The following is a 23,900-nucleotide window of genomic DNA, read 5'->3' as shown; positions in this document are numbered from 1 at the left end:
ATTCTCTTCTCTCCTCACACTGCTATCTTAGTCTATGGTTCACAATATGGATCCAGAGGCGGTTGCGATGAAAGAATGGTTTCTTGTGTTTTGCAGATGGGTGATAGCTGTAGCAACAGGGAAGGATGACAGTTGAAGATTGGGTGAGGAGATAGGTTTCTGGGATGTGCGAGACGGAGAAATTGATTTCGGTGGATATGGCTCTGAGATCATAGGTCTTGGGGACATTAAGCATGGAGTTCTAAAGATCAATATGCTATCTCTGATTGAAGGCGCAAGATATAGCAGTTATTCCAGAGACAAAGCTTGAGTTTGTTAGTATAGGATCTGAGATTTGGTTTATCCATTTTGTTTAGAGGTAGGAGATGGCACGAGAACTATATTTGCTGCTGCTGTTTACTCTTTATTTACGTGTTTCCTGTGTGTTAATGGGTGCTAAAGGGATATACATTGTTGATGTTAGGGAGGTGTATACCAATCTTCTATGGTTAGTTAAATAGACGAAAGCACTGAAACTGCATTTTGGGTGCAGTTTTGGTTAACAGAGGAAGGGAAACAAACGCAAATATATACATTGATCCAGCATCAATCATTCACCACTCAGCACGCATGAGGAAAGGGTATCTAAAGAAAGCATATATACGTGAAGCATGACCAAAGAGCTTAGGTACATGAAGACTTACCTTCGTAGCTTCAAGATGTCTTTCGGGTTCTAATTCCCTTTCCCCTCCTCAATGCCGGAAAGTAAAGTTGACTGGGCAGCCAGGTTCAGAGTCGGTTCTCCTCTTTCGGTTCTCCTCTTTTCTCTGTCTCAGATGCCTTGTCCTCTCCTCTGATGGTGATGAGTAGTGATCCCCCTCCAATGTGATTGATCCCCCTTTTCAAAGCCAAAGCCCCTCCTTCCTATGGTAACGCTTCCTGGGAACTCTCGGATATCCTCTGGCGTAGGATTTTCTTTGTCTTTTTCCTTTCTTCATGTCTCCACTTTGCAGTTGGCAGGTGCTCTTTCAAAAATCTTTCCCCTTCCATGTATAGGCTGCTGCTGCTTAAGGATTTTCAGCAAGAAAAGCAAATACCTTTTTACGCTGCCACTGTGTAAGCACATTTTGAGCATTCTCTGTGCTTGATCACTGTAACGGATGGCTTCAGAAGGAGGGAACCAGTTGACTCCCTTTTTTCCCTTCTTTTTTCTTTTTTATATATTTTATTTTATATATGTCAGCATTGCAGTGCAAATTTTTATGAAAAAAAGTAACCTTTTCTTAAATCTTTTTTTATAAAAATAAAAATAAAAACGAAATTAAAAGGGAAACAACAAAAATAAAATAAAATAAAAAAAACAAACATAAAAAAAAGTACAATACATAAAAATAAACCCTGAAAAACATAAAAAATAAAATAAAATAAAATGAAATAAAGCAAAATGGAATAACATAAAAAAAAGAAAAAAAGAAAAATAAAACCAAATGAAGTAAAAATAAAAATAACATGAAGCAAAATAAAATATAAACAGGAGAGGAAATAAATAAAAACGAAACAAAGTAGAAAATAAAAGAACAAAAATAAAAAAAAACGGAAAACGGAACACAAATCATTTTTTGAGACTTCGTATTAAATTTATCTTTGTCCATTTACTTTGTTTTATTACCCCTTCTTAACTCTATATATATTTTTTAACTACCCGGACGAAATTGGGTATTAACAATCATTAAAATCGTTTATCTTCAAATTTACCAATGCTCCTCATTGGTAACAATCTTCCCCTTTTTGATGATGAACAAAACTGCTTGTTTAAAAGCAACTTTGGTTAGTCTGCAAAAAAAATACAAGCTAATAGACACCAAGAAAGTTAGCAGTAACTGCACGACTTCTCCCCTTTTTGATCATAAGCGAAAAGATCAATGAAAATGCTCCCCTTAATATGATCTCCCCCTTAATTAAAAAATGTATGCACTAAGATAAGAGATCATTTTATTCATGAAAAGAAAAGTTACATTTTTCATCATAAAGAAGAACTTTAAAACATAAAATCCTAAATCTAAAACTCAGGACTGGGTGGTCTTTTTGGAGGTTGAAGATCAAAGTGATTTTCAATGTTTCCAAGACGAGTATCAAGGTCATTGAACTGGTTGATCACATATTCTTCATGATTTTGTTGCCACTCATATATCTGTTCAAAGTGAGCTTGTTGAGCAATATGCATATCCTTCAATTGTTTAGACAGGTTTGTAAAATGCACCTCCATAGTTTGGGAGTAAGCGAAAGGCATTTGAGAAGGACCAGCATCAGCAGGATCAGCAGCTTGGACTGGGTCAGCCATATGGGCATCCATATCGTCATTGTCGTCATCTTGGTGATCATCATCCTTGTGAATGATCACGCGACCACGAGCAACAAATCCCATTTGGCGAAATGTTCTCTCGCCAATCTCAGTTCCAATTGCTTGAATGGCTTGAGTGAGTTTGTCTTCCACACGTACGCCTTTGTACTCTAAAATTTGAGAGATGAGAAGTGCATATGGAAGATGATAAGCATGGTATTTCCTGGCCTTCAACATGGTGTCGGAGATGAGTGCTGGCCAATCAATGTCTATGTGATTTAAAATCCTATACAAGAGTAGAAGATCTTGCTCCGAACATTGAGCATGGTTAGTGGCACGAGGACATAGAAGCCATTCAATCAAGTAGTGGATCATCCTTTCCTCAACCTTGAATCCACCAACTAGCAGTTGTCGACGGTTGGTTTGTTGTTTAGGATGGCGCAAAAAGGATTGAAAGGCGAGGAGACAATTGAAGTCTGGGACGCCAAGATGGACTTTGACAACATCATCCCAGATTGTTAGTTGAGCAACAGTCATCCAAACGTCATCATCCAAAATGATTGGAACACCTTTCACTTTTGTTGTGATGATTCTGTTACGATAACACAGATTGAAGCAGAATACACGGATGAGATCGGGGTAGACGGACCCCTTTTGCTCCACGAGATGAGTAAGTCCTTGAGCATCAAACAGATTTGGAAATTGAAAACCATAAAATCGATAAAAATCAAGGCGTATGAACTTTACCGCCATGATTCGTCGTTCTTGCCAGAGATGGACATAATCTGCATGTTTTTCTTGATCCGAAATCCACCCATCAAAGGTTGCAGGATGAGGTTTGGAAGAAGAAGATGCACCAGTTGTTCTCCTACGGTTTCTTCTTGATTCAGCCATGAAAGAAGTGGACAGAGGGTAGCGTTGAAAGAATGGAGAGAAATGAAGAAAAACTAGATCAGATTAGAGTTGAGCAGAGTTCTGGGTGCAAGAGAGTGACCATTAATCGATTATAGTGGTTTATTTATAAGAAAAATCAATAAACTATCCGTTTTGAGCTGTTAGGATTCGCTGCAACGGCTCTATTTTTGAAACCGGTCGTGTGATAATCGATTATTGTAAGTGATAATCGATTATCTGCTCAAAGAGTCATTTTCCAGAATTGTATGATAATCGATTACTGATGAAGATAATCAATTATTTGTTCATAAGTGTCCATATTTGGGTTTGTGAGAGTAATCGATTGTTCTATGGGATGATCGATTATCTGCGATTAGAGGTTTTTGCCAAAGCCAAAAGTAATTGTTTATTCTCATGTGATAATCGATTAAAAATGATAAGCTTACGAGAATTGGGAAAATTTCAGAAATCTTGAGCCTAAGAAATATCTAACACTCCTAACTCTCTACTAAGATCGTAGAATATATCTTTAGGCAGTGCTTTTGTAAAGATATCAGATAATTGATGTAAAGTATCAATGTATTCTAGTTGGCAATCTCCCTTTTGAACATGATCTCTCAAGAAATGATGTCTAATCTCAATATGTTTTGTTCTTGAGTGCATTATGGGGTTCTTGGTTAGGTTTATAACACTAGTATTATCACATTTCAGAGGAATGCGATCAAGGAAAATATCAAAGTCCTCCAATTGTTGTTTCATTCATAAAATTTGGGCACAACAATTGCCAGCAGCAGTGTATTCAGCTTCAGTGGTAGACAAGGCTACACAAGCTTGTTTCTTTGAGTGCCAAGACACTAAAGAACAACCCAGAAAATGACAAGTTCCACTAGTACTTTTCCTATCAATTTTGCAGCCACTATAATCTGCATCAGAATAACTTATTAAACTAGGTGAAGCATCAGAAGGATACTAAAGTCCAAAAGATGTGGTTCCTTTAAGGTATTTTAGAATCCTTTTAACAGCAATTAAATGAGATTCCTTAGGATTAGCTTGGTACCTAGCACACACACATACACTTTGCATAATGCCTAGTCTACTAGCAGTTAGATACAGTAAATATCCTATCATTCCTCTAAACATGGTTTCATTTACTCCTTCACCAGATTCATCTATATCTAAATAGCAGGAGGTTGCCATCAGTGTGTTGGCTTCTTTACAAGTATCCATACCAAACTTTTTAAGCACTTCTCTACAATATTTAGTTTGGGAGACAAAAGTTCCCCTATCCATTTGCTTTATTTGCAATCCTAAAAACAAATTCAGCTCACCCATCATAGACATCTCAAACTCACCTTGCATTATATGTGCAAATCCTTCACACAATGAATCATCTGTAGACCCAAAAATAATATCATCTACGTACACTTGAACAATCAAGATGTGTTTTCCTACTTTCTTAATAAACAAGGTTGAATCAACCTTTCCTCTACAAAAATTATTCTCAATCAAAAAGGTATAAGTCTTTCATACCAAGACCTAGGTGCCTGTTTAAGACCATACAAGGCCCTTTTCAATTTATAAACATGATTAGGATATTTAAAATCCTCAAAACCAGGAGGTTGACTAACATAAACCTCTTCTTTTATGAAACCATTCAAAAATGCACTTTTCACATCCATTTGATACAATTTAAACTTCATCAAAGATGCATAAGCAAGTAACAATCTAATTGCTTCTAACCTGGCTACCGGGGCGTAAGTTTCATCATAGTCTATACCTTCCTCTTGACAGTAGCCCTTTGCAACTAGTCTTGCTTTGTTCTTTGTGATGTTTCCATCTTCATCAAGCTTGTTTCTAAACACCCACTTTGTTCCAATGATTTGATAATCATCTTGTTTAGGAATGAGTTCCCAAACATCATTCCTTTCAAATTGATTCAGCTCTTCTTGCATAGCAACGCACCATTTATCATCTTAAAGAGCTTCCTTTATGTTCTTAGGTTCTATCTAAGACACAAAAGCTACTGTTAAGAAAAAATTATTAAGATTATGTCTAGTAGTTACCCCTTTTGATATATCTCCAATGATGTTGTCCAAAGAAAGTCCTCTTGGTTGTTGATAGCTTTTATGATCAACCACTTGATGATCAACTTGAGTTTCTGGAGGATAGTTTTCATTTAGATACATCTCTTCAAGAGCTTCCCTCAAATAATCCTCATCACCTGCAATTGGTTTATTTGACTCAAGAGGGTTCACCTCAAGGTCAACAATTTCATCAAAGACAACATGCATTGATTCTTCAATTATCAAGGTTCTTCTATTAAACACCCTATATGCTTTGTTAGTTAAAGAATAACCTAAGAAGATTGCTTCATCAGATTTAGCATCAAATTTACCTAGATTATCTTTACCATTATTCAAAACAAAGCATTTGCATCCAAAGATTTTCAAATGAGACACATTTGGTTTTCTATCGTTAAATAGTTCATAGGGAGTTAGCTTAAGAATAGGCCTGATAAGCATCCTGTTCAACACCTAACAAGCAGTACTAACTACATTAGCCCAAAAGTATTTTGGCACATTTGATTCATTTAAAAGAGTCCTAGCTAATTCTTCTAATGATCTATTTTTCCTTTCAACAACACCATTTTGTTGGGGAGTTCTTGGTGCAGAAAAATTATGAGCAATTCCATGTTCTTGACAAAACTTTTCAAAGGATTCATTTTCAAATTCACCCCCGTGATCACTTCTCAAAGTTTTGATTTTCAAGTCCTTTTCATTTTGAACATGTTTTGCAAATGATTTGAATGCTTTAAAAGCTTCACTTTTCAAGGTTAAGAAGAATGTCCAAGTAAACCTAGTGTAATCATCAACAATCATAAGAGTATAGTAGTTTCCACCTAAACTTTTAATTCTAGATGGACCAAACAATTCCATATGCAAAAGTTCTAAAGGTTTTGATGTTGAAATCATGCTTTTAGATGAAAATGAGGATTTGGTTTGTTTTCCTTTTTGACATGCAGAGCATATTTTGTCTTTCTCAAATTTTAATTTAGGTAAACCAATCACAAGATCTTTTGAAATCAATTTATTCAAATGTTGCATATGAATATGTGCATCTCTTTTATGCCATAGCCAAGGATTTTCCTCTTTAGCAACTAAACGTGTTATACTATGACTAGATGCACTTTCAATATCAATCAAGTAAATGTTATTATGCCTAACACCTTGCAAAGCAATATCAGTAGAATTTTTAAAGTATACAGTGCATTTATCACTTTCAAAAGTTACCTTGAGACCCTTGTCACATAATTGGCTTATGCTTAGGAGGTTGTGTTTGAGACCTTCAACATACAACACATCCTTTATTGTCAGTGTGTTTCCTCCTCCAATGTCTCATGTTAATATGATTCTACCTTTGTTGTTATCCACATAGGTCACAAATCCTTGTTTTGTCTTCTCAAAAGATATGAACCTTTTCTTGTCACCGGTCATGTGTCTTGAACAACCACTATCAAGATACCACGATGACTTCTTTGATTTAGTACGTTCCTACAAAACAAATTGAGTAAGAATTTAGGTCCCTAAACTTATTATGGGTCCTTGGGGTTAGTTCATGCAAATATACATCATTTCACAACTTTAGCCCATGCATATTTACCATTTGGAATACCAAATGTTTAATGTTGCATTTGTTTGAGGTATGACCATGTTTCATGCAGTAAAAACAACAAACCTCATGAACTTTATTTTTCACAAAAGTCCCTTTTTCTACCCAAGATCTACGAGTTCTTTTCACTTTAGACTTTTTGTGTCGATGCATGTTTCCATTTTTAGCATTGCTTCTTTTAAAGTTTGTTTTAGCATGTGAATCAAGCTTGGTTGCATTTTCAAGTAGGTTCTCAAGAATTTCAATATCAAACATATGACTCTTTCACGATAAACATTCAACAGGTTGTACAATAGCATTAGATTCAGATAATTTAGTTTCTAGATTACTAACTTTGTTTCTCAAAACAACTTCGTCATCTAGCACTTTTTCATACTTCAATTTCAATTCATTATATGCTCTTTCTTTAACTTTTTATGAGCAGCATCAAGTTTTTCATATTCATTTAGCAAATCAAGAACTCTCTTTTGTAAATCAAATTCATCACTTGACTCTAAACTAGAATCACTTACTTGGCTTCCAACATCTTCAGAGTCTGCCATTAAGCATAGATTAGCTTCTTCATCTGAATCGCTTGAGCTTGAAGAACTAGAAGCATTTTCTTCCCAAGCTATGTAAGCTTTCTTCTTCTTTGGAAACTTTCTTTCCTTTTTTTCTTCACTTTTCCTATTCTTAGGGCAGTCAGTCTTCACATGTCCTCTTTCTCCACATCCGTAGCATTTGACGCTTGATGGAGATCCTTGATTATCTTTTTTTTCTCCATGGTATTTGTCTTTTGCTTTTGCTTCATAAATTTAGAAAACTTCTTAATCATAAGGCTCATGTTTTCGTCATCGCCATCAGAATCATCGTCCTCGATTCTTTTAGAACTTTTTCCTTTTGAGATTTCAGACTTGAAGGCAAGTGTCTTTCTTTTGCCTTGATCCTCTTCTGGAGTTAATCTTCTCAACTCAAGCTCGTGCTCACGAAGCTTCCCGAAGAGAAATGTCATTGACATCTGAGTGAGGTTTTGAGACTCCGAGATAACAGTCACCTTTGGTTGCCAAGACTTGTCCAATGATTTCAATATTTTTACATTCAATTCATCTGTGTCAAAAGTCTTACCCAAACCTGTCAAGTGGTTCACAATGTGAGTGAAACGCTTTTGGACATCAGAGATTGTTTCTCTAGGTTGCATTGTGAACATCTCATATTCCTGGATGAGTGTGTTCTTCCTTGCACGTTTCACGTCATCTGTACCCTCATGTGTGACTCTAAGGACCTCCCACATTTCCTATGTTGTCTTACAAACTGAAATTCTATAGAATTCATCAAGTACAATACCAGATGAAATAATATTACGAGCCTTAATATCAAACCGAGCTTGTCTATTTTCTTCAGCAGTCCAGTTAAAGTATGGTTTTTCTACTTCTACACCATCAACTATACTCTTAGGAATATATGGACCATTTTGTACGGCTTCCCAGATGCCTCTGTCAACAAACCCCATAAAGATTTCCATTATGACTTTCCAGAATGCATAGTTATCACTAGTAAAAAGTGGTGGTCTGTTGATGGAAGCACCTTCGGCATACACTTGACTTTGATGACAGGCCATTTTCGCAAAAGTTTGAAAGAATATCAAAGCAATCTCTGATACCAATTGTCGGGACAATCGGTACTGTTATAGAGTCGCGCAGCGGAATAAATTAAGATAGCGGAAAGCGTGTTCGGTCAAACTCGTATTAAGATGGTCCGTTTTAGAAAATCAATTTTCTTAGAGAAAATTTATGGAACAGTTGATATGCGCAAAATGTAAAGAGTATAGGGAGTAGAAAAATTCAACACACAATTTTTATCCTAGTTCGAATCAAAAGATTCTACGTCCGGTTGTTAATCACTATAAAAAGTGATTAACGTTTTCACTAAAAATCAGTTTCACAGATTACAATGGAGTGAAAGAATACAATGATAAAACCTTCCTTCGACAAACGAATCGAAAGGGTGCTTCCTTCGACCAACGAACCGAAAGCAGGAATCTGCACTTTCCTTCGACCAACGAACTGGAACAGTGCAAATAAAATCTTCCTTCGACACACGAACTGGAAGATGACAACCTTACCAACTCGAAGAGAACCGCTCCGACCTTTGACCCACAAAGCGCGAGCTTCTCCTATTCACGAGACCAGGCAAAGCGCGAGCTTCTCCTATTCACGAGATCAGGCAAAGCGCGAGCTAGTTCTTTGGATTTTCCTCAAACAGACTGTATTCTCAAAAAGCTCAGAGTGAACCCTCTAAGGGTTTTGTTAGTGATAATCCATTATTTAAGTCCGTTACAGGGTTTTTCAAAACGTGATAATCGATTATCCTGAGGAACAATCGATTATTCCAGAGACTTGGGCAGTTCTCATCAGGACCAGTTGATAATCTATTATTTGAAGGAATAATCGATTATTCCAGAGCGAAATAATTTTTCAAGAGAGCTCATGATAATCGATTATAGCTTCTTATAATTGATTAAATGCATAACTTAACTAAAGATACGAGATTTTCTAAGTTTTACATATTCAAAGACTTTCCTAATACATTTATATTCTACAATGTGCTTTTACAACAATTATAACAGCTTCTTCAAGTCTATCTTCATGCAGCATCATCAAAATCGTTTATCTTCAAATTTACCAATGATTCCAAAGTAATAGCATTCAAGAATAAACTCTGGAGCCCAACCTCTCACAGGTTAATTCAAGGTTCCAAGATTTGATACACATCCTGCTAAGCACATTAATCACAATTGAAACCATGCATCTGTCTTAAACAACTATCAGCAACCACCATTTGTTAAAAATTGATGCATGATTTCAATCGTTATTAATATGATGGGCAGGATGTTTATCAAATTTTGGAACTTGAGTTAACCTGTGAGAGATTAGGCTCCATAGTTTTTGATTGATTGAGTGCTATTGCTTTGGAAGCATGATTGATTTTGCCTAATTTTCTATGATTGAACCACTTGCTTGCTTGTTACAAATGATCAAGGCCATGTTTTTCTTCTTCCTTAGAGCCAATGTTTATAGGTGAACCCAATAAAGATCAATGTTTTCTCTAACCTTTGCACCTTGAGCCTAAATTTGAAAAGTGGAAAAACCCTTTTAAAAATTCTTACCTTGAGTTAAGTAGAGTATGTTTTGTGGTAATGGAGAATGGTTCAAGTGAGCAAAAGCAAAAAGCAAAAGAAAAAGAAAAGAAAGAAAAGAAAATGTTGAGCTCAATGAAAGGAAAGTTGGGAATAAGTTGAAGATTTGGTTTCTCACATAAAAGGAGAAAGAGAGATTATTGTTAATGTGAATAAATGAATTATGCACTCTCTTAACTCAAGGAATTTTGTTGTCTAGAAAAACCAATTTTCTTCTTAACCCAACCTCAATACAAGCCTTGAAAAGTCTTTGTGATGATAACTTGCTTGTGAATGTGTTTGATATGTGGTTAAATGAAAGGCAAAGTTGATTCATGTGACATTGTGATGGTAGAGTGTAAGAGTGTCATCTCACTATACACCTTTGAGTTTGAGTGAAACGCTTTTGAGTGATTGAGTGAAACACTTTTGAGTGCTTGAGTAAAACACTATCTTTGGTGAGGAATAGTTCCATTCGCTCTATGATAACATTCTTGCTTGGTTGTTGATTATTCCTGAGGTTTGCATTTGTTATGTATGTCGTGATTATGTGAGCACCATAGTTGAAGCTTGATTGGCTAAAGCATCATTATATCTTGACTAATCTTTCTATGATGAGCATTCATGAGTGATTTACTTGTCCTAAGAGAAAAATGCTTTTTAGTGTGCTAGACCATTGTAGTATCATTACTTTATTTAAGCCAGGTTTTGTTTTGCTTGACGACAAGCAAAGTTTCAAGTTTGGGGTTGTGATAACGGTTGAGAAACCGTTACTTTTATACTTAATTTTGATATTAAAAATACCCTTTTTGACTTATAAGCTTGCTTGAACACATGTTTTTGCTTTAGTTTTGTGAATAAGAGAGTTGAAGGTGAATGTAATGGTTTTGTGCTAGATTCCCTTGATTTTGTAGGTTAATTGAATGATTTGAAAGAAGAGTTAAAGTACCGAATGGTTGGAATGCAAAAAAATCAACTAAAATGTAGAAGAGTCAACCAAAATGCAGAAAAGTCATCCAGAGTGCAGAAAAGTCAACCAGAGTGCAGAAAAGTTGCGGTGAGCGGAAAAGGGGCGCTGAGCGCCATTTTTATTGCCAGTTTTCTTCTATTTCGCGCCTGAGCGCCACCACTGAGCGTCATTTGAGTGCCGCACCTACCGTAGAGTGTCATTTTGGCGCTAAGCGTCGGCGACGCGTGTTTTGGGCCAGTTTTCTGCTATTTTTATTATCCGTTTTGGGCCTGGACCCGTTTTCTGTTATTTTTCTTCCCTATTTAAAGACCTGGACGTCTTAGGGTTTGTATCTTTTATGGCTTGAGCACAGAAACACACTTTTCACCCCTTGGGGGTAGATTTCACTACAAGAAAATTGCGTTTTATATACTGATTATTATATACGGATTTGAATCCATATATAATAAAAATGTTACATACGGATATTATATACGGATTCGTTATATACAGATATTATATACGAATTTGTTATATACGGATTTTATATACGGATTTATAATTAATTAATAAATAAATAAAATTAAGTTATTTTAGAATGCATATAGAAAAAGTCGTCAACTCTTTCTTTTTTTCCTCACTCGCGCTGCAACCATTTCTTGTTTGGAAAAAGGGTCGAGCCACTCAGCCTCCTTCAATCCCACCACCAAACCTATTCTTCTTTCTCTTTCACTTCAACCCTTCCTAAATCAGTGTTCTGGTCGTGGTTCTCTCTCGTCCAGCCCTCCTTCCCCTTCAATGGAGCCTCGATTCTCTTTCGTTGAGCTTTCGTAGGTCGCGCATTGAAACCCTAATTTTCCGTCATTCGAACCATCATTGTGCGGCCTTGGTACCGTGGTTAATTGGTAAGTAATGTTTAATTCTGATTGAGCTAAATTTTTGAATTGCAAAAACCCTAATCCTCTTTTTCTCTCATCCATTTTCGATTTATGCAATTCCTCGCGCGATAAGGTTCTATTTCTTCCCCGCAAAGCTATTTTGCACGAATTTCTTTTTTCTACATTTATTTCCTCTTGTTAATCGCCCAAGATTTAAAGCTTTTGTTGCACTAAAAAACAGATACTTTTCGTGCTTGCATTTTGATTTCCGCAATGGCCTCCAAAGCTCCTAGATCGAAGATTGATCACGAGAGTAGAGCCAAACTGCAAAAGGTTAGTTCGCGTGTTCATCTTCTTCATAGTCGTTTCTCGGCTTTTTAATTTGTTTTTGTTTTTTGTTTGGACAATTCCGGCTTTGAATGATACTGTTGTTACTGGTTGAGAAATTAAAAAGAAACTTATTAATAATTATTTAAATAACACTTGTGGTGATTGAAACTGACTAATAAGAAAAAGAACGGTAACAGGAGTTAAACTACAGTGGAGGTATGGAATGGTGCTTAGATTTTATTTATATGGTAAAAGTAATTATGTTAGTTAAGCTTTACTATGTTAACATAAGTTGCTGGAGATTTGCCTTTGGCTTTATGGATAGTAAACCATGCCATGGTATGGCAAGAGAATGTTCCTATTATGGACATTTACGGGGTATCAAGAGAAAATTAATCTTAGCTGTTTGATATCATTACATAGATGGTTAAGAATAGTTTTACGTGAACCAATTTCTATCATAGTGTTCTGTAACTGAAATCCTGGGTAAGCAAGGGACCTTTTTGATATCATTACATATAGCAGTAAACACAAGAATAACTTATTAATCCTTTCAACTTATTTTTCTGCTGTAGGTTTCATTTAATTTGCTTGAGAAGTACTTGGAAGCACACTCAAAGGCCTCCATGTGGGAAAATGAGCTCCTGGATGTAGGCTACCAGCCTCTATGCATCCAAATTCCCTACACAGTAAGGCTCTTAATTTTGAACTAAGAACTCCAGCCTCACGTTTTGTTTCCTTAGTTGGTATAAGGCTTACTCCTTGCATATTATTTTCTCTGTTAGTCGTGTACTCTGTGTTAGATGGCTTACTCCAAGTAACATTTATTTTTATACTTCTTGATACACTTGATAAGGATATTAATTTGTTCTCCATGAGATTGAGGTAGTATTGTATAGCATTAAATAATTCACTTTCTTCGACAGTTTTGTTAACATGAAGAATTCAATTCTCTATTTGATTTATTTGAACTTAATTTATTTACTTATTAAGAGATATTTGTTTCAAGGAATTATGGTAGGATTATTTGCCCAGCCATCGATTATAGTAACTTCCACAATCTCATTCCGAAAAAATTCTAAGCCTGTCATTAAACCTGTTTCTTTCACCAATTTATTAGTTTTTGTGATTTGATCTTCTGTTGATTTTACACCTTAATTGTAAAGTTCATTTCAATCCAATCCAATGTATTATGAGGTAGAATGCATTGGTTTTTGGCATTTTGAAAGAGTTTAAATGCGCAAATTAATTCTCCATCAAATAACACATCTCATGTAATTCACAACATAATTCAAATTTTAAGTTAAACATAATATCTTAATAAAATATACCATAGGTGACAAAGTCCTGGTTAATACATAAAAATAGATGTTAGTTCATAATAATAAGAACAACTTTTTTTTAATAGATGTTAGTTCATAAAAATAGATGTTAGTTCATAAAAATAGATGTTAGTTCATAATAATCTACTGTCATTGTTATCATTGTGTTTTGACTAACAATATTTTTTTCTTTGGTTAATAATATAACTTATTATTTACAATAAGTTGAGTCTTATATTTTTATCATAATATCTATAGGTTGTTTACCTTTTTCAGCCTTACTTGATATCTGTGCCTTATTTTCTTTAGTCCATTTCAAGTATAAGTGTATCTAACTGCCTATCTACTACTATCCATTAGGTGTTTTAGGGGAATACTTGAACTTCTACAAACAGATCAAAGTTTCATGTAAGTTTTGATAATGAAGCTTTAAATGTAATTTTGAAGCCTTTTTCTTTAATAAAATTGAAAGAATGCTATTGGATTGCTATACTGTAGGTTAGCACTACAACCTGTACCAATCATATGTTGCAATACAACTAGGGATGCCATAACTCTGGTAATTATAATAAGCTATATCTTTTGCAATACAACTTCTAATCAAAATTCATAAATTGTATCGGTTGTAAAGTAAGTTCAATCCTAGTATAGCATTTGTCTATACAATAAGTAACAATACTATATAAAGGTCACCAGAGACATAGCAAGAAGAGTTTATTACATTGTATAAAGGAAGAACGGGAGATTTAAGAGGGCAATTATTGTTACTTTTGGGATTGAATTAGACAGGTATTTTAGGAAGATTAGGATCCCTGCATAATCCATAGAGTATGATATTTTCTTTGATTTGTCTTAATAGTTCTTTTTTGGTTATGTGGAAAATAATGTTTGACATTTTATTCCTTGTACAATTAGCTGAACAGAAAATGAACATTCAGTTGGTTTCAAGCAGGAGGACCATCTTATGCAGTAGAGCTAGGAAGGCCAGATAGGAAAGTTTCAACAAAATTATGTGTTAGATACCATATACCTCATCCTGATTTCTAAGACCATATTCTCTTGTAAGTTGTGAAAAATTTCAAGAATAAAGCTTTTGAAGATTACTTTAAATTTAATTTATGCCTTTTCTGGTTGCTTTCAAATATTGCAAGTGCATGAATCATCTGATATTTGGATTGCTCTGTTTGCATTAATGGTCCTGTTAAGTTTTTTTTTATTATAACCACTTATTAGTTATGAACCTGTTTGGAACAATGCAAATATGTTTATGTCATTTATTGTTTAGTTTAGAACATCTTACTCACATGCAACTTCTAATCTTGCTACCAAATCCATGATTTGACCACACAATTTATAATCCTACTACATTTTTTGTCTTCTAAATCAGGTTTAGTATAGTCTGTTTGTAATAAGTTGGAGCTTGCATACTTCAAATTGGGAATTCGAGAGCTCAATCTATATTCTTGGTTTATATATATATATATATATATATATATATATATATATATATATATATATATATATATATATATATAATGATCATAAAGTCTAATTGCATTCTCCAATAATAACTACAATGTTATTATTGTTGGATGAAACTCCAATTCTCTAATCCTTTTTAACATAGTAGATAATGGCATTAAATTGATATGTTGTACTAAGTCAAAAATTGCCTTACATACTGTCAAAAATTGCCTTACCCATTATGATAGGAAACATATAGGAGGGAAATAGAAAGTTTTCTAACCTATTTTCTCAAAATATTAGGAGTATCTCGTCAATGTTAACCCTATTTGGATCTTGCGACAGGTAATTAAACTTCCAAAACTCATTAAAATTTAGAAAAATGAAAAGTTATACTCACTTGCCTCTTTAAAATTTAGAAAATGAAAAGTCACACTCATTAAACTTTTGATACATTAATCTTATTTTTTTTTTCTTTTATCATGCTCAATCCAAACCATGTGTTAAGTTCATTTCTAATTCACATTCACTATATCAAATTTTAATTTTAATTTTACAAGTTCTATCTATTCCCTTAATCTTTAAAATTATTTTACAACTTTTATTTCAATGTAAAAGATATATAAGATTTAAAGATTAAGAGTTTGGTTGAGAGATGTTTTAATTAGAAATTTTTTACATGGTTTATATTTAACCTTTTATATTTTATAATACCTTTCTATTTCCCTCCTACATTTCCTATCATGTCCCACTCCCTCTTAACATGCAAACTGATACCTAAACAAAGGACTCATACCACCAAGTAATCAAAATACCTTTGTGCAGATTGCAATTGTATTTATTTACATATTGTTGTATAGAAGGGCCTCCAACAACATTTAAATCACATTCTAGTAGATTAGGTTACTGTGCATTAATCTTGGTTTCATTCTTCTTATCCTAACACAATGTAAAAAACCTTTTATAATGTTATCAGTTTTTTTAAATTCATCTTAATGTTCTTCAATGTTTTGACCATCTTAATTGTTTAATAGAGTTTGTCAACTTTATGTATGACCATCCAATTGCATTTATTTTTGTCAGGACATGGCATCTAGTGGTTCTGACCCACCTCCTCCACTCTCAACACAATCTAATAAGGAGAAGGGAAAAAGCAATATGTGGTGAAGTTGTTATCATGGTGATGGAGTGCAACAAGATCAACGCCCAGATGAAGAAAATCCTTAGTGATTGATTATTAGGAAACTCTAGACTTGTCATTCTATGTTGTTTGACATCTTATGAATTGTAAAACTTATTGATTGCATATTAGGAAACTTTACACCTGTCATTCTATGTTGTTTGACATCTTATGAATTGTAAAATTTATATTGTTTTGCATCTTAGGAGCAATACAATCTATTTATGAATATATTAGACATTTTGTAAACTTATTTTGATAATGATTTTTATGTAATATATATCTCTTTTAAATGTGAAATGTTTGATATGGTGTTGAAAAAAAGTTATTGTGATTACTAGTTATATGTATATTACAAGTTTGTGATTAATGTATGTGTAAGTGCTGAATAATTTTTTTTTTCTGTAAAAAATGTTACATACGGATTTATATACGGATTTTTCCGTATGTAAATTACATACGGATTTTTCTGTACGTAAATTATATACGGAAAAATGCGTATATAAGTTATATACAGATATATTCGTATATAATTTATCTACGACAGTTTTATATACGGATTTTTGTCCGTATATAAGTCGTATGTAACCAAGTGTTATATACGGATTTTGGACCTTATATACGGATTTTGGCTGTATTTAATTCTATTTTTTCTTGTAGTGTTTGGGGATGTGACATCTTTCCTCTTCTCTTTCTAGGGTTTTTCTATCTCTTCCATTCTTTCATTCCATTGTTCATCTAGTTTCTCCATGATAATGGGGAACTAAACCTTATTTGTTGTTGGGAAAGATGTAACTACTTAAACTCTCATGTATTGAATTGATTCTTGATTATATATGCTTTACTTCATTAATTGTTAGGGTTTTTCCTCTATACTCTATGCATGCTTTGTTTAACTCATTCAATTGCATGATCTTTGATTTTGTCGATATGGACACATACGGGGAAATTCTCCTGGAAGCAATATTACCTAGACATAGGAATAGGATGATCGGTTGCTTTTAAGCTTCTGTGCGAATGTAATGCATGATTAATGTGCGAATGTAATGCATGATTAATTGCTAGGGAGACAAGACATTATGAACTAGTAATTAGGAGTATGCTTTCTTCACCGAGACATCAGGTTTAAGGTAAATTAGAAAGTGGCATTAACATTAATGAAGAAGATGAATTCATATATGCATGAGAGTAAATTAGGTGAAATCTAAACCCAACAACAATATCATCAACTTCATCCATTCATTCTTGTGTTTAGCCTCAATTGATCAAATTGCATTCATGTTTATTTTATTGCATTTGCATTCAAAAACTCCAAAATTTGTTCTTTAGAGTCTTAATTAGTTGAGTAATCACATAACTGTCTAGGCCGTGAGTCCTTTGGGAAACGATACTTGGTCTTACCATTTTATTATTACTTGATATGATTCGGTACACTTGCTGAGTGTTAACACTTTCCCATATCATGATTCCCAGTGGTGCAAGGGATAGTGAAACTTCCCGGATCTTTGAATTTAGGAGGAAAAATCTTCTGCATAATGGCACTACAATTACCTTGTACTTCAATTGTCCCCTCATCTAAATAATTTTTCTTTTTACTGAGGAACTGCTTTAAGTATTTTGCATAAGCAGGGATTTGTTGCAATGCTTCAGTCAAGGGCATAATAATCTCCAATTTCTTGAAGATGTCCATGAAACGCCCAAATTACTTTTCTTTTTCCTTCCTTGAATAAATTTTTAGGTAAGGAAGGGGTTTCTCAATTGTTTTTCCTTTTTTTCTCTCATCCTCTTCTTCTTTCTTTTTCTCCCCCTCATCATTCTCACCTTCTTTCTTTTTCTCAGCCTCTTCTTTTCTCTCTTCATTTTTCTCTCCACTCATCTTTTCCTTCTCACAAACTTTCTTCTATTTTCTCTCAATTTCTCTCTCAGCTAACATCTCGCCACTTATAATCATAATGGCATTACATTCCTCTTTAGGGTTAACTTTAGTATTAGCCCCAAAATTCTTCTCAGACTTTTCCTTCAACTTCTTAGCTAGTTGACCAACCTGTATCTCTAAATTTCTAATGGCAGCTTCTGTGCTTTTATGATTAGAGATGGACACTTGCATGAATTGTTGAAGTGTGTCCTCTAGCTTTGCGGTCCTATCAGATAAGGAGGACTGTGGTTGATATTGTTGATGTGATGGTCTATTAAATGGCCCAACTTGCCCTTGACCCATGCTTAGGTGAGGTTTCCACCCATGGTTATGTTTACCTTGGCAGCCCTGATTACCCATATAATGCACTTCTTCTTGAGCATTGGCATGAATGACACACTAACCATTTGCATGATCTTTGCCACATAGCTTACAACCCTGATGTTGAGCTTGAGAGACATTTTGAAGTTCTTTAGGTAGCTGAGAGACTTTATTCATTAAGGCTTCAAGTTGCTGAGTCATTATCTTATTCTGAGGTAATAGAGCATCTTGAGATTGTAGTTGAAGAACTTCTTTTTGTTGGAGCTGAGCTCTTTCATTTTGTGTCTCATTATCATTTGAAGCCATATTCTCTATCAACTCATGAGCTTCATCTGGAGTCTTCCATCTAATGTTACCTCCAGTTGAGGCATCCAACATCGATTTAGTCTGGGATTTGAGTCCTTCAAGAAATAGAATGATCACTGGAGGTTCATCAAATCCATGAGTAGGAGTCTTCCGCAATAGGCCTTTGAATCTATCCCATGCTTGGCCTAAAGTCTCATCCATGCCCTGCTGGAAAGAAGATATTTCCTACTTCCCTTTGTTTTTCTTAGACTGAGGGAAGTACTTGTTCAAAAACTTGGCTACCACATCTTCCCAAACAATGAAGCTATTTTCTGGGAATGAATTTAGCCACATCTTGGTATTGCCACCCAGAGAGAAAGGAAACAAACTGAGGTTGATGACCTCATCTGGTACATCATGAATCTTCACGGTATTGCAAATCTCTATGAAGGTGATCATATGTTCATACGGATTCTCATGAGCTAGGCCATTGAATTGATTGCTTTGCACCAAATGGATGAGGGCAGGTTTCATCTCTATGTTTGCGGCATTAACCTGCGGCCTAGCAATGCTATTGAAGTGGAGAGGTCCAATGAATGTTGAATAATCCTCCAGAGTGCCTCTTACTCGACCAATACCTCTGTCGCTACCGTTTTGATTATCTGTCATGTCTTCTATTTCCTGATCAGTTACTTGAGTAAAAGGTTGTTCAAGAATCTCAGGAGGGGGAAAAAGTTCTCTAGAAATCCTTTTATGCCTTCTTCTTCTACTTCCAGACTTATAAGAAGAGGTTCAGATGATCTTGTGCTCCTAGTATGAATTTTTTCCTACATACACTAAAGAACACCACACTAGAGCACCCAATTAGCCCCAAAAGAATATAAAAACAAAAATTAAAAACAGTAAAAAAAATAAAGTCTAAACTAGTTAAGAATCACACAAAAGTATAGTGTTACCATGAGTTCCTAGCAACGACGCCAAAAACTTGTTATCTCATTGGCAAGTGTACCAAATCGTATCAAGTAATATAAAATGGTAAGACCAAGTATCGTTTCCCATGAAACTCGTGTCACTAAACAATCGTATAATACCTTAACTAATTAAAAGACTAAAGACTGATTCCAATGATTGAAATTAAAATGCAATAAAAGTAAACATAATAACTTGAATGTAAATTTGATCTTTTGTAGCTAAAACAAGAATGAATGAATGAATGATATTGAGATGATATGAGATGATGATGTTCTTGGGGTTAGATTTCACCTACTTCACTTTCATGCATATTAGAACTCCTCTTCTTCATTGGAATGCTAATGTCACTTACAAAATTACTTAGAACCCAATCCCTTGGCGTAAAAAGCCTAGCCTTGATTATTAGACAACAATCCCTTGAAACCCTAATAACCAATTCTGCATTAAGAAAAGAAGCTTAAGACAACTAAACATCCTATTTCTATCCCTAGATAATATTTCCTTTAGGTGAAATCCTCCAGATCATGGCTCCTAAGTATTTCCCAATAACAAAGAAATCCAATCATCAAGCTATGAATGGCCAAAAACATAACAAGCATTAAGAATATGAGAAAATCACTAACATTCAATGAAAGAAGCATAAAATATTCAAAACATATTCAAATACATGAAGTTTAGAGGTTACATCTTCCCCAACAACAAATGAATTTAGCTCTCCATTGTCATGGAGAACCTTGGTTTACAATGGAAGAATCAAAATGAGATGGAAACCCTAGAAAGAGAAAAGGAAAGCTCCCGCATGCCCAATCTACCTCCAAAGGGTCGAAAATAGGGTTTTTGTGCTTCAACTGTCAAAAGATACGAACCCTAATGTGTAGAGACATTTAAATAGATCCAAAATTCCATATGGGCCAATGTTGCCAACACTTAGCCCCCTAACTAGGGGAAAGCAGGAAAAACTGTGCGAAGAGTGGCGCTTAGTGCCTTGGCTGAGGGCAACCAGGCATCTTGTGGTGTAGCTGACTGGCGCTTTGCGCCCCAGAGAAGGGAAACCAGGCGTCGTTGCGTGAATTTCTCCGTTGAGCGCCCTAGAAGAGGGCAAGTAGGCGTGCTTACGTGACCACTAGCGCTGAGGGCCCCTGAAGAGGGCAACCAGGCGTGATTGCGTGGCAACTAGTGTTGAGGGCCCCTAAGGAGGGCAACCAGCGCCCATGGCCCCAGAAAAGGGCAACCAGGCGTCCTTGAGCTTTCTGCAGCCTTCTTTTCTAGTGCTTTTGCTGTCCTTTCTAGGTTCCAATTCCTTGATACTTTGCTCTTCTTCCAAAACGTACTAATAACCTACAAAATTGAGGGAATTAGTGATAAAATCATTAAGTATAACTTCAACTAACTCATTCATAAAATTCAACTAAAAAAAGAGTTTAAACAAGCTTCACAATTAAAGAGAATTGATTTAGTATCAAAATTACATCACAGATAACGGTAAAATCAACCGTTATCATTCATCAGTCGTAATGCAAGAAAAAGGGAAATATTTATAAGAAAACAAAAGAAAGGAAAAGAGTGATCAGAAGTGGTGCAATAGAGGTCACCAAAAGAAGAGCTCTGATACCATCATAGAAAAGTTGCGATGGAGGTGGTTACTGTATTGCATTCACAAGCAAACCTACAAACATACATGTTCTTGTACATGATGAAGAAACAAAGAGTAGTGGGTATGAATAGGAAAAAGAATAAGAAGGGAAACAAAGGAACGAGAAAAGAACTATGTGTATTATGTGAATATTGTTGTTGCATACAAAGAAGAAGATACATATATAGGGAGAAAGAAAAGGAGAAACGGAAAATATAAGAGAAACAAAAAAACAAAACGGATGATGGAGGTAAAGAAAGGTTAGGATATGTTATTCTGACATGAATTCTACTATTGCAAGAATTTTATTTAGTAATTAAAGATAAGAAAGGTTGTGAGAATCATGTAACAGACCACCTATCAAGACTCATAAATATAGAGGTAACAAATTAGGAAAAATAGATTATTAAAGAATTCCTTGATGGAAAGTTGTTCTAAATACAAACAAGACATTGGTTTGCTAATATGAAAATTTTCAACGATATATTAGGATGACTCTAGAGGAGTACAATTGGTGACAAAAAAGAACTTGCTTAAAGATGAAAGCAATTGATAGGGATGATCATCACATCTTCAAAATTAGAGCATATGGTTTACTTTAGAAGATGCAAATTTTGTGAGCAAATCAAAGACATTTTGTAATGACCGAAATGATGTCATTACTAAATAATAATATTCGGTACAAAAATGTAAATTTATATGCTACATATTCACAATCCTTTAAAATTTCAAATATTTTTTTTAATAAGAACATTTCTTATTAACAAGGAGGCAATATCGAATACATGAGCATATAAATATAAATATAAATATATATATATATATATATATATATATATATATATATATATATATATATATATATATATATATATATATATATATATATATATATATATATATATATATATATATATATATATATATATACGTCTATTCTTATTTACAACTTCATAAGTTTGTTGTCAATCCTCACTACTACCTATGAAATGTCTAGTCCCGTATATATAAACATGCATAACATATATATACAATAATTATAGATGGAAATCACAACAACAAAATATAAAGATAAGGAATTGACATTGAATTATAATACAAGTATACCAAAAATTCTAGACAAATTGATTGATTTCACTTTATAATATCTTTATATTAAAAAAAATATTTTTATATTATAAATAGGAGGAAATGCGGAGAATATATTTTAACCATTTAGTTCCGAACAAAATATTCTTTTATACAAATTATTACACCTTTCTATAGAAAAAAAATAATGATTTGTGATGTATTATCCATGTATTTGTAGAATAAAAATGTTCACCATAAAACAAATTTAATATTTAAATAGTAAGAAACAAGAATATAATCTTTAAACCTCTTAACGTAAAAAGATAGTTAAACTATAAAATTGATTTTCACGAAAAATTAAAAAATAAGGTAAAATGTAATATTTTTATATTTGGTTAGATAAAAATAAAATCTATTTGTTTATAAAAGAGGAGATGTGAACATTATTTGTTGATATTGAAGGTATTTGCATCACCTCTGCATCGAGAGAAGGAATGCTACTATCTATGGATTTCTTGATATGTTATAATTCAAACTGTAGGAAATAAATCAGAGGAGGTGCAAAAGTACTTGATAGAAATGTTTGAAAAAGCTGGTAAAGAGGTCTATTTAGCACCTTACTTGCATAAGTAAGTACATAATTTTTTAATTTTTCATGAGTAGTTTAAAAGTTTCTTTTAATTAATATTATTCTAACTTGTAGGGGTCATTGGCAATTGCTAGTTATTGTTACTGATCGTTCTCTTGTAGTTCTCTTATGTTCCTTGCATAAGAAAGCTAACACATTGTCCATCAAAAATATATTAGAGGCGTAAGTTTTCCTTTTTATTTTGATTCCTTCCTATATTATTATTATGATGTGATGGATGTCAAACTTTTGTATAGGTCTTTGGAAGCTCATTCAAGGTTGCGGGGTGTTCCATCTATTTCTAGAAAGAAGATGCAAATAATCACACCTAATGTAAGAGAAGTTCACCTTCCTTTGTTTTGTGTTTTGTGATTGTTATTTTTATGAGGAATTGGTTGTGTTGTTGGTTTTGTGAAATTTGGTTTAGCAAAATATACAGAGCTACATGGTGCAAAGGCTAGCTAGAGTATAATCTGATATTTTGTGTCTTTGATTTGAATGAGTCTTCATTATTTGTATTTAATTTGCAGTGTCGACGTCAATTGGGCAGCTATGAGTGTGGGTATTATGTAATGAAACACATGCATACCATTATTTGTACAAACATTATTGAATCATGGAATAAGGTATTAAAATACTAACTAAATACTTATCCAACTATTCGTTACAATATTGTTTTAACTCTATTATTTTATTTGTAGATCTTTAATGATTCATCTCCCATGGAAGCTGCAGACATGGAAGACATTAGAAGGAACTGGGCTTCTTTTATTTTAAGTGTTAGTAGAAACTTGGCTACACTTAAATAGTGTATGTACATTAATGTAATATTTGGATTTAATATATAGTTTCATGTATAAATGATGTATTAAATATTAGACTATTTAATATTTGAAATGAATTCTATTTTGTTAG

The 23,900-nt window shown here is 33.9% G+C and overlaps 2 protein-coding genes across 2 annotated transcripts; one reads left to right on the top strand and one right to left on the bottom strand.

The window, feature by feature from the left end:
• Window positions 1–18,927: 18,927 nt before the first annotated feature.
• Window positions 18,928–19,350, bottom strand: LOC148205148 (uncharacterized). Its single transcript, XM_088103356.1, has one exon. It carries the CDS (start codon window positions 19,348–19,350, stop codon window positions 18,928–18,930), a length of 423 nt encoding a protein of 140 aa, XP_087959482.1.
• Window positions 19,351–22,936: 3,586 nt separating this feature from the next.
• On the top strand, window positions 22,937–23,900 carry LOC148205147 (uncharacterized). Its single transcript, XM_088103351.1, has 5 exons — window positions 22,937–22,986; window positions 23,061–23,168; window positions 23,243–23,318; window positions 23,516–23,611; window positions 23,687–23,900. The coding sequence occupies exons 1-5, from the start codon at window positions 22,937–22,939 to the stop codon at window positions 23,792–23,794; spliced, it is 438 nt and encodes a 145-aa protein (XP_087959477.1). The 3' UTR covers window positions 23,795–23,900.

Source organism: Vigna umbellata, chromosome 1 (genome assembly GCF_029865625.1).
Source record: "Vigna umbellata cultivar VRB3 chromosome 1, Vumbellata_1.0, whole genome shotgun sequence".
NCBI lineage: Eukaryota > Viridiplantae > Streptophyta > Magnoliopsida > Fabales > Fabaceae > Vigna > Vigna umbellata.
Note: the sequence above shows the minus strand (reverse complement) of the source record. Positions and strands in the feature narration are given on the sequence as shown.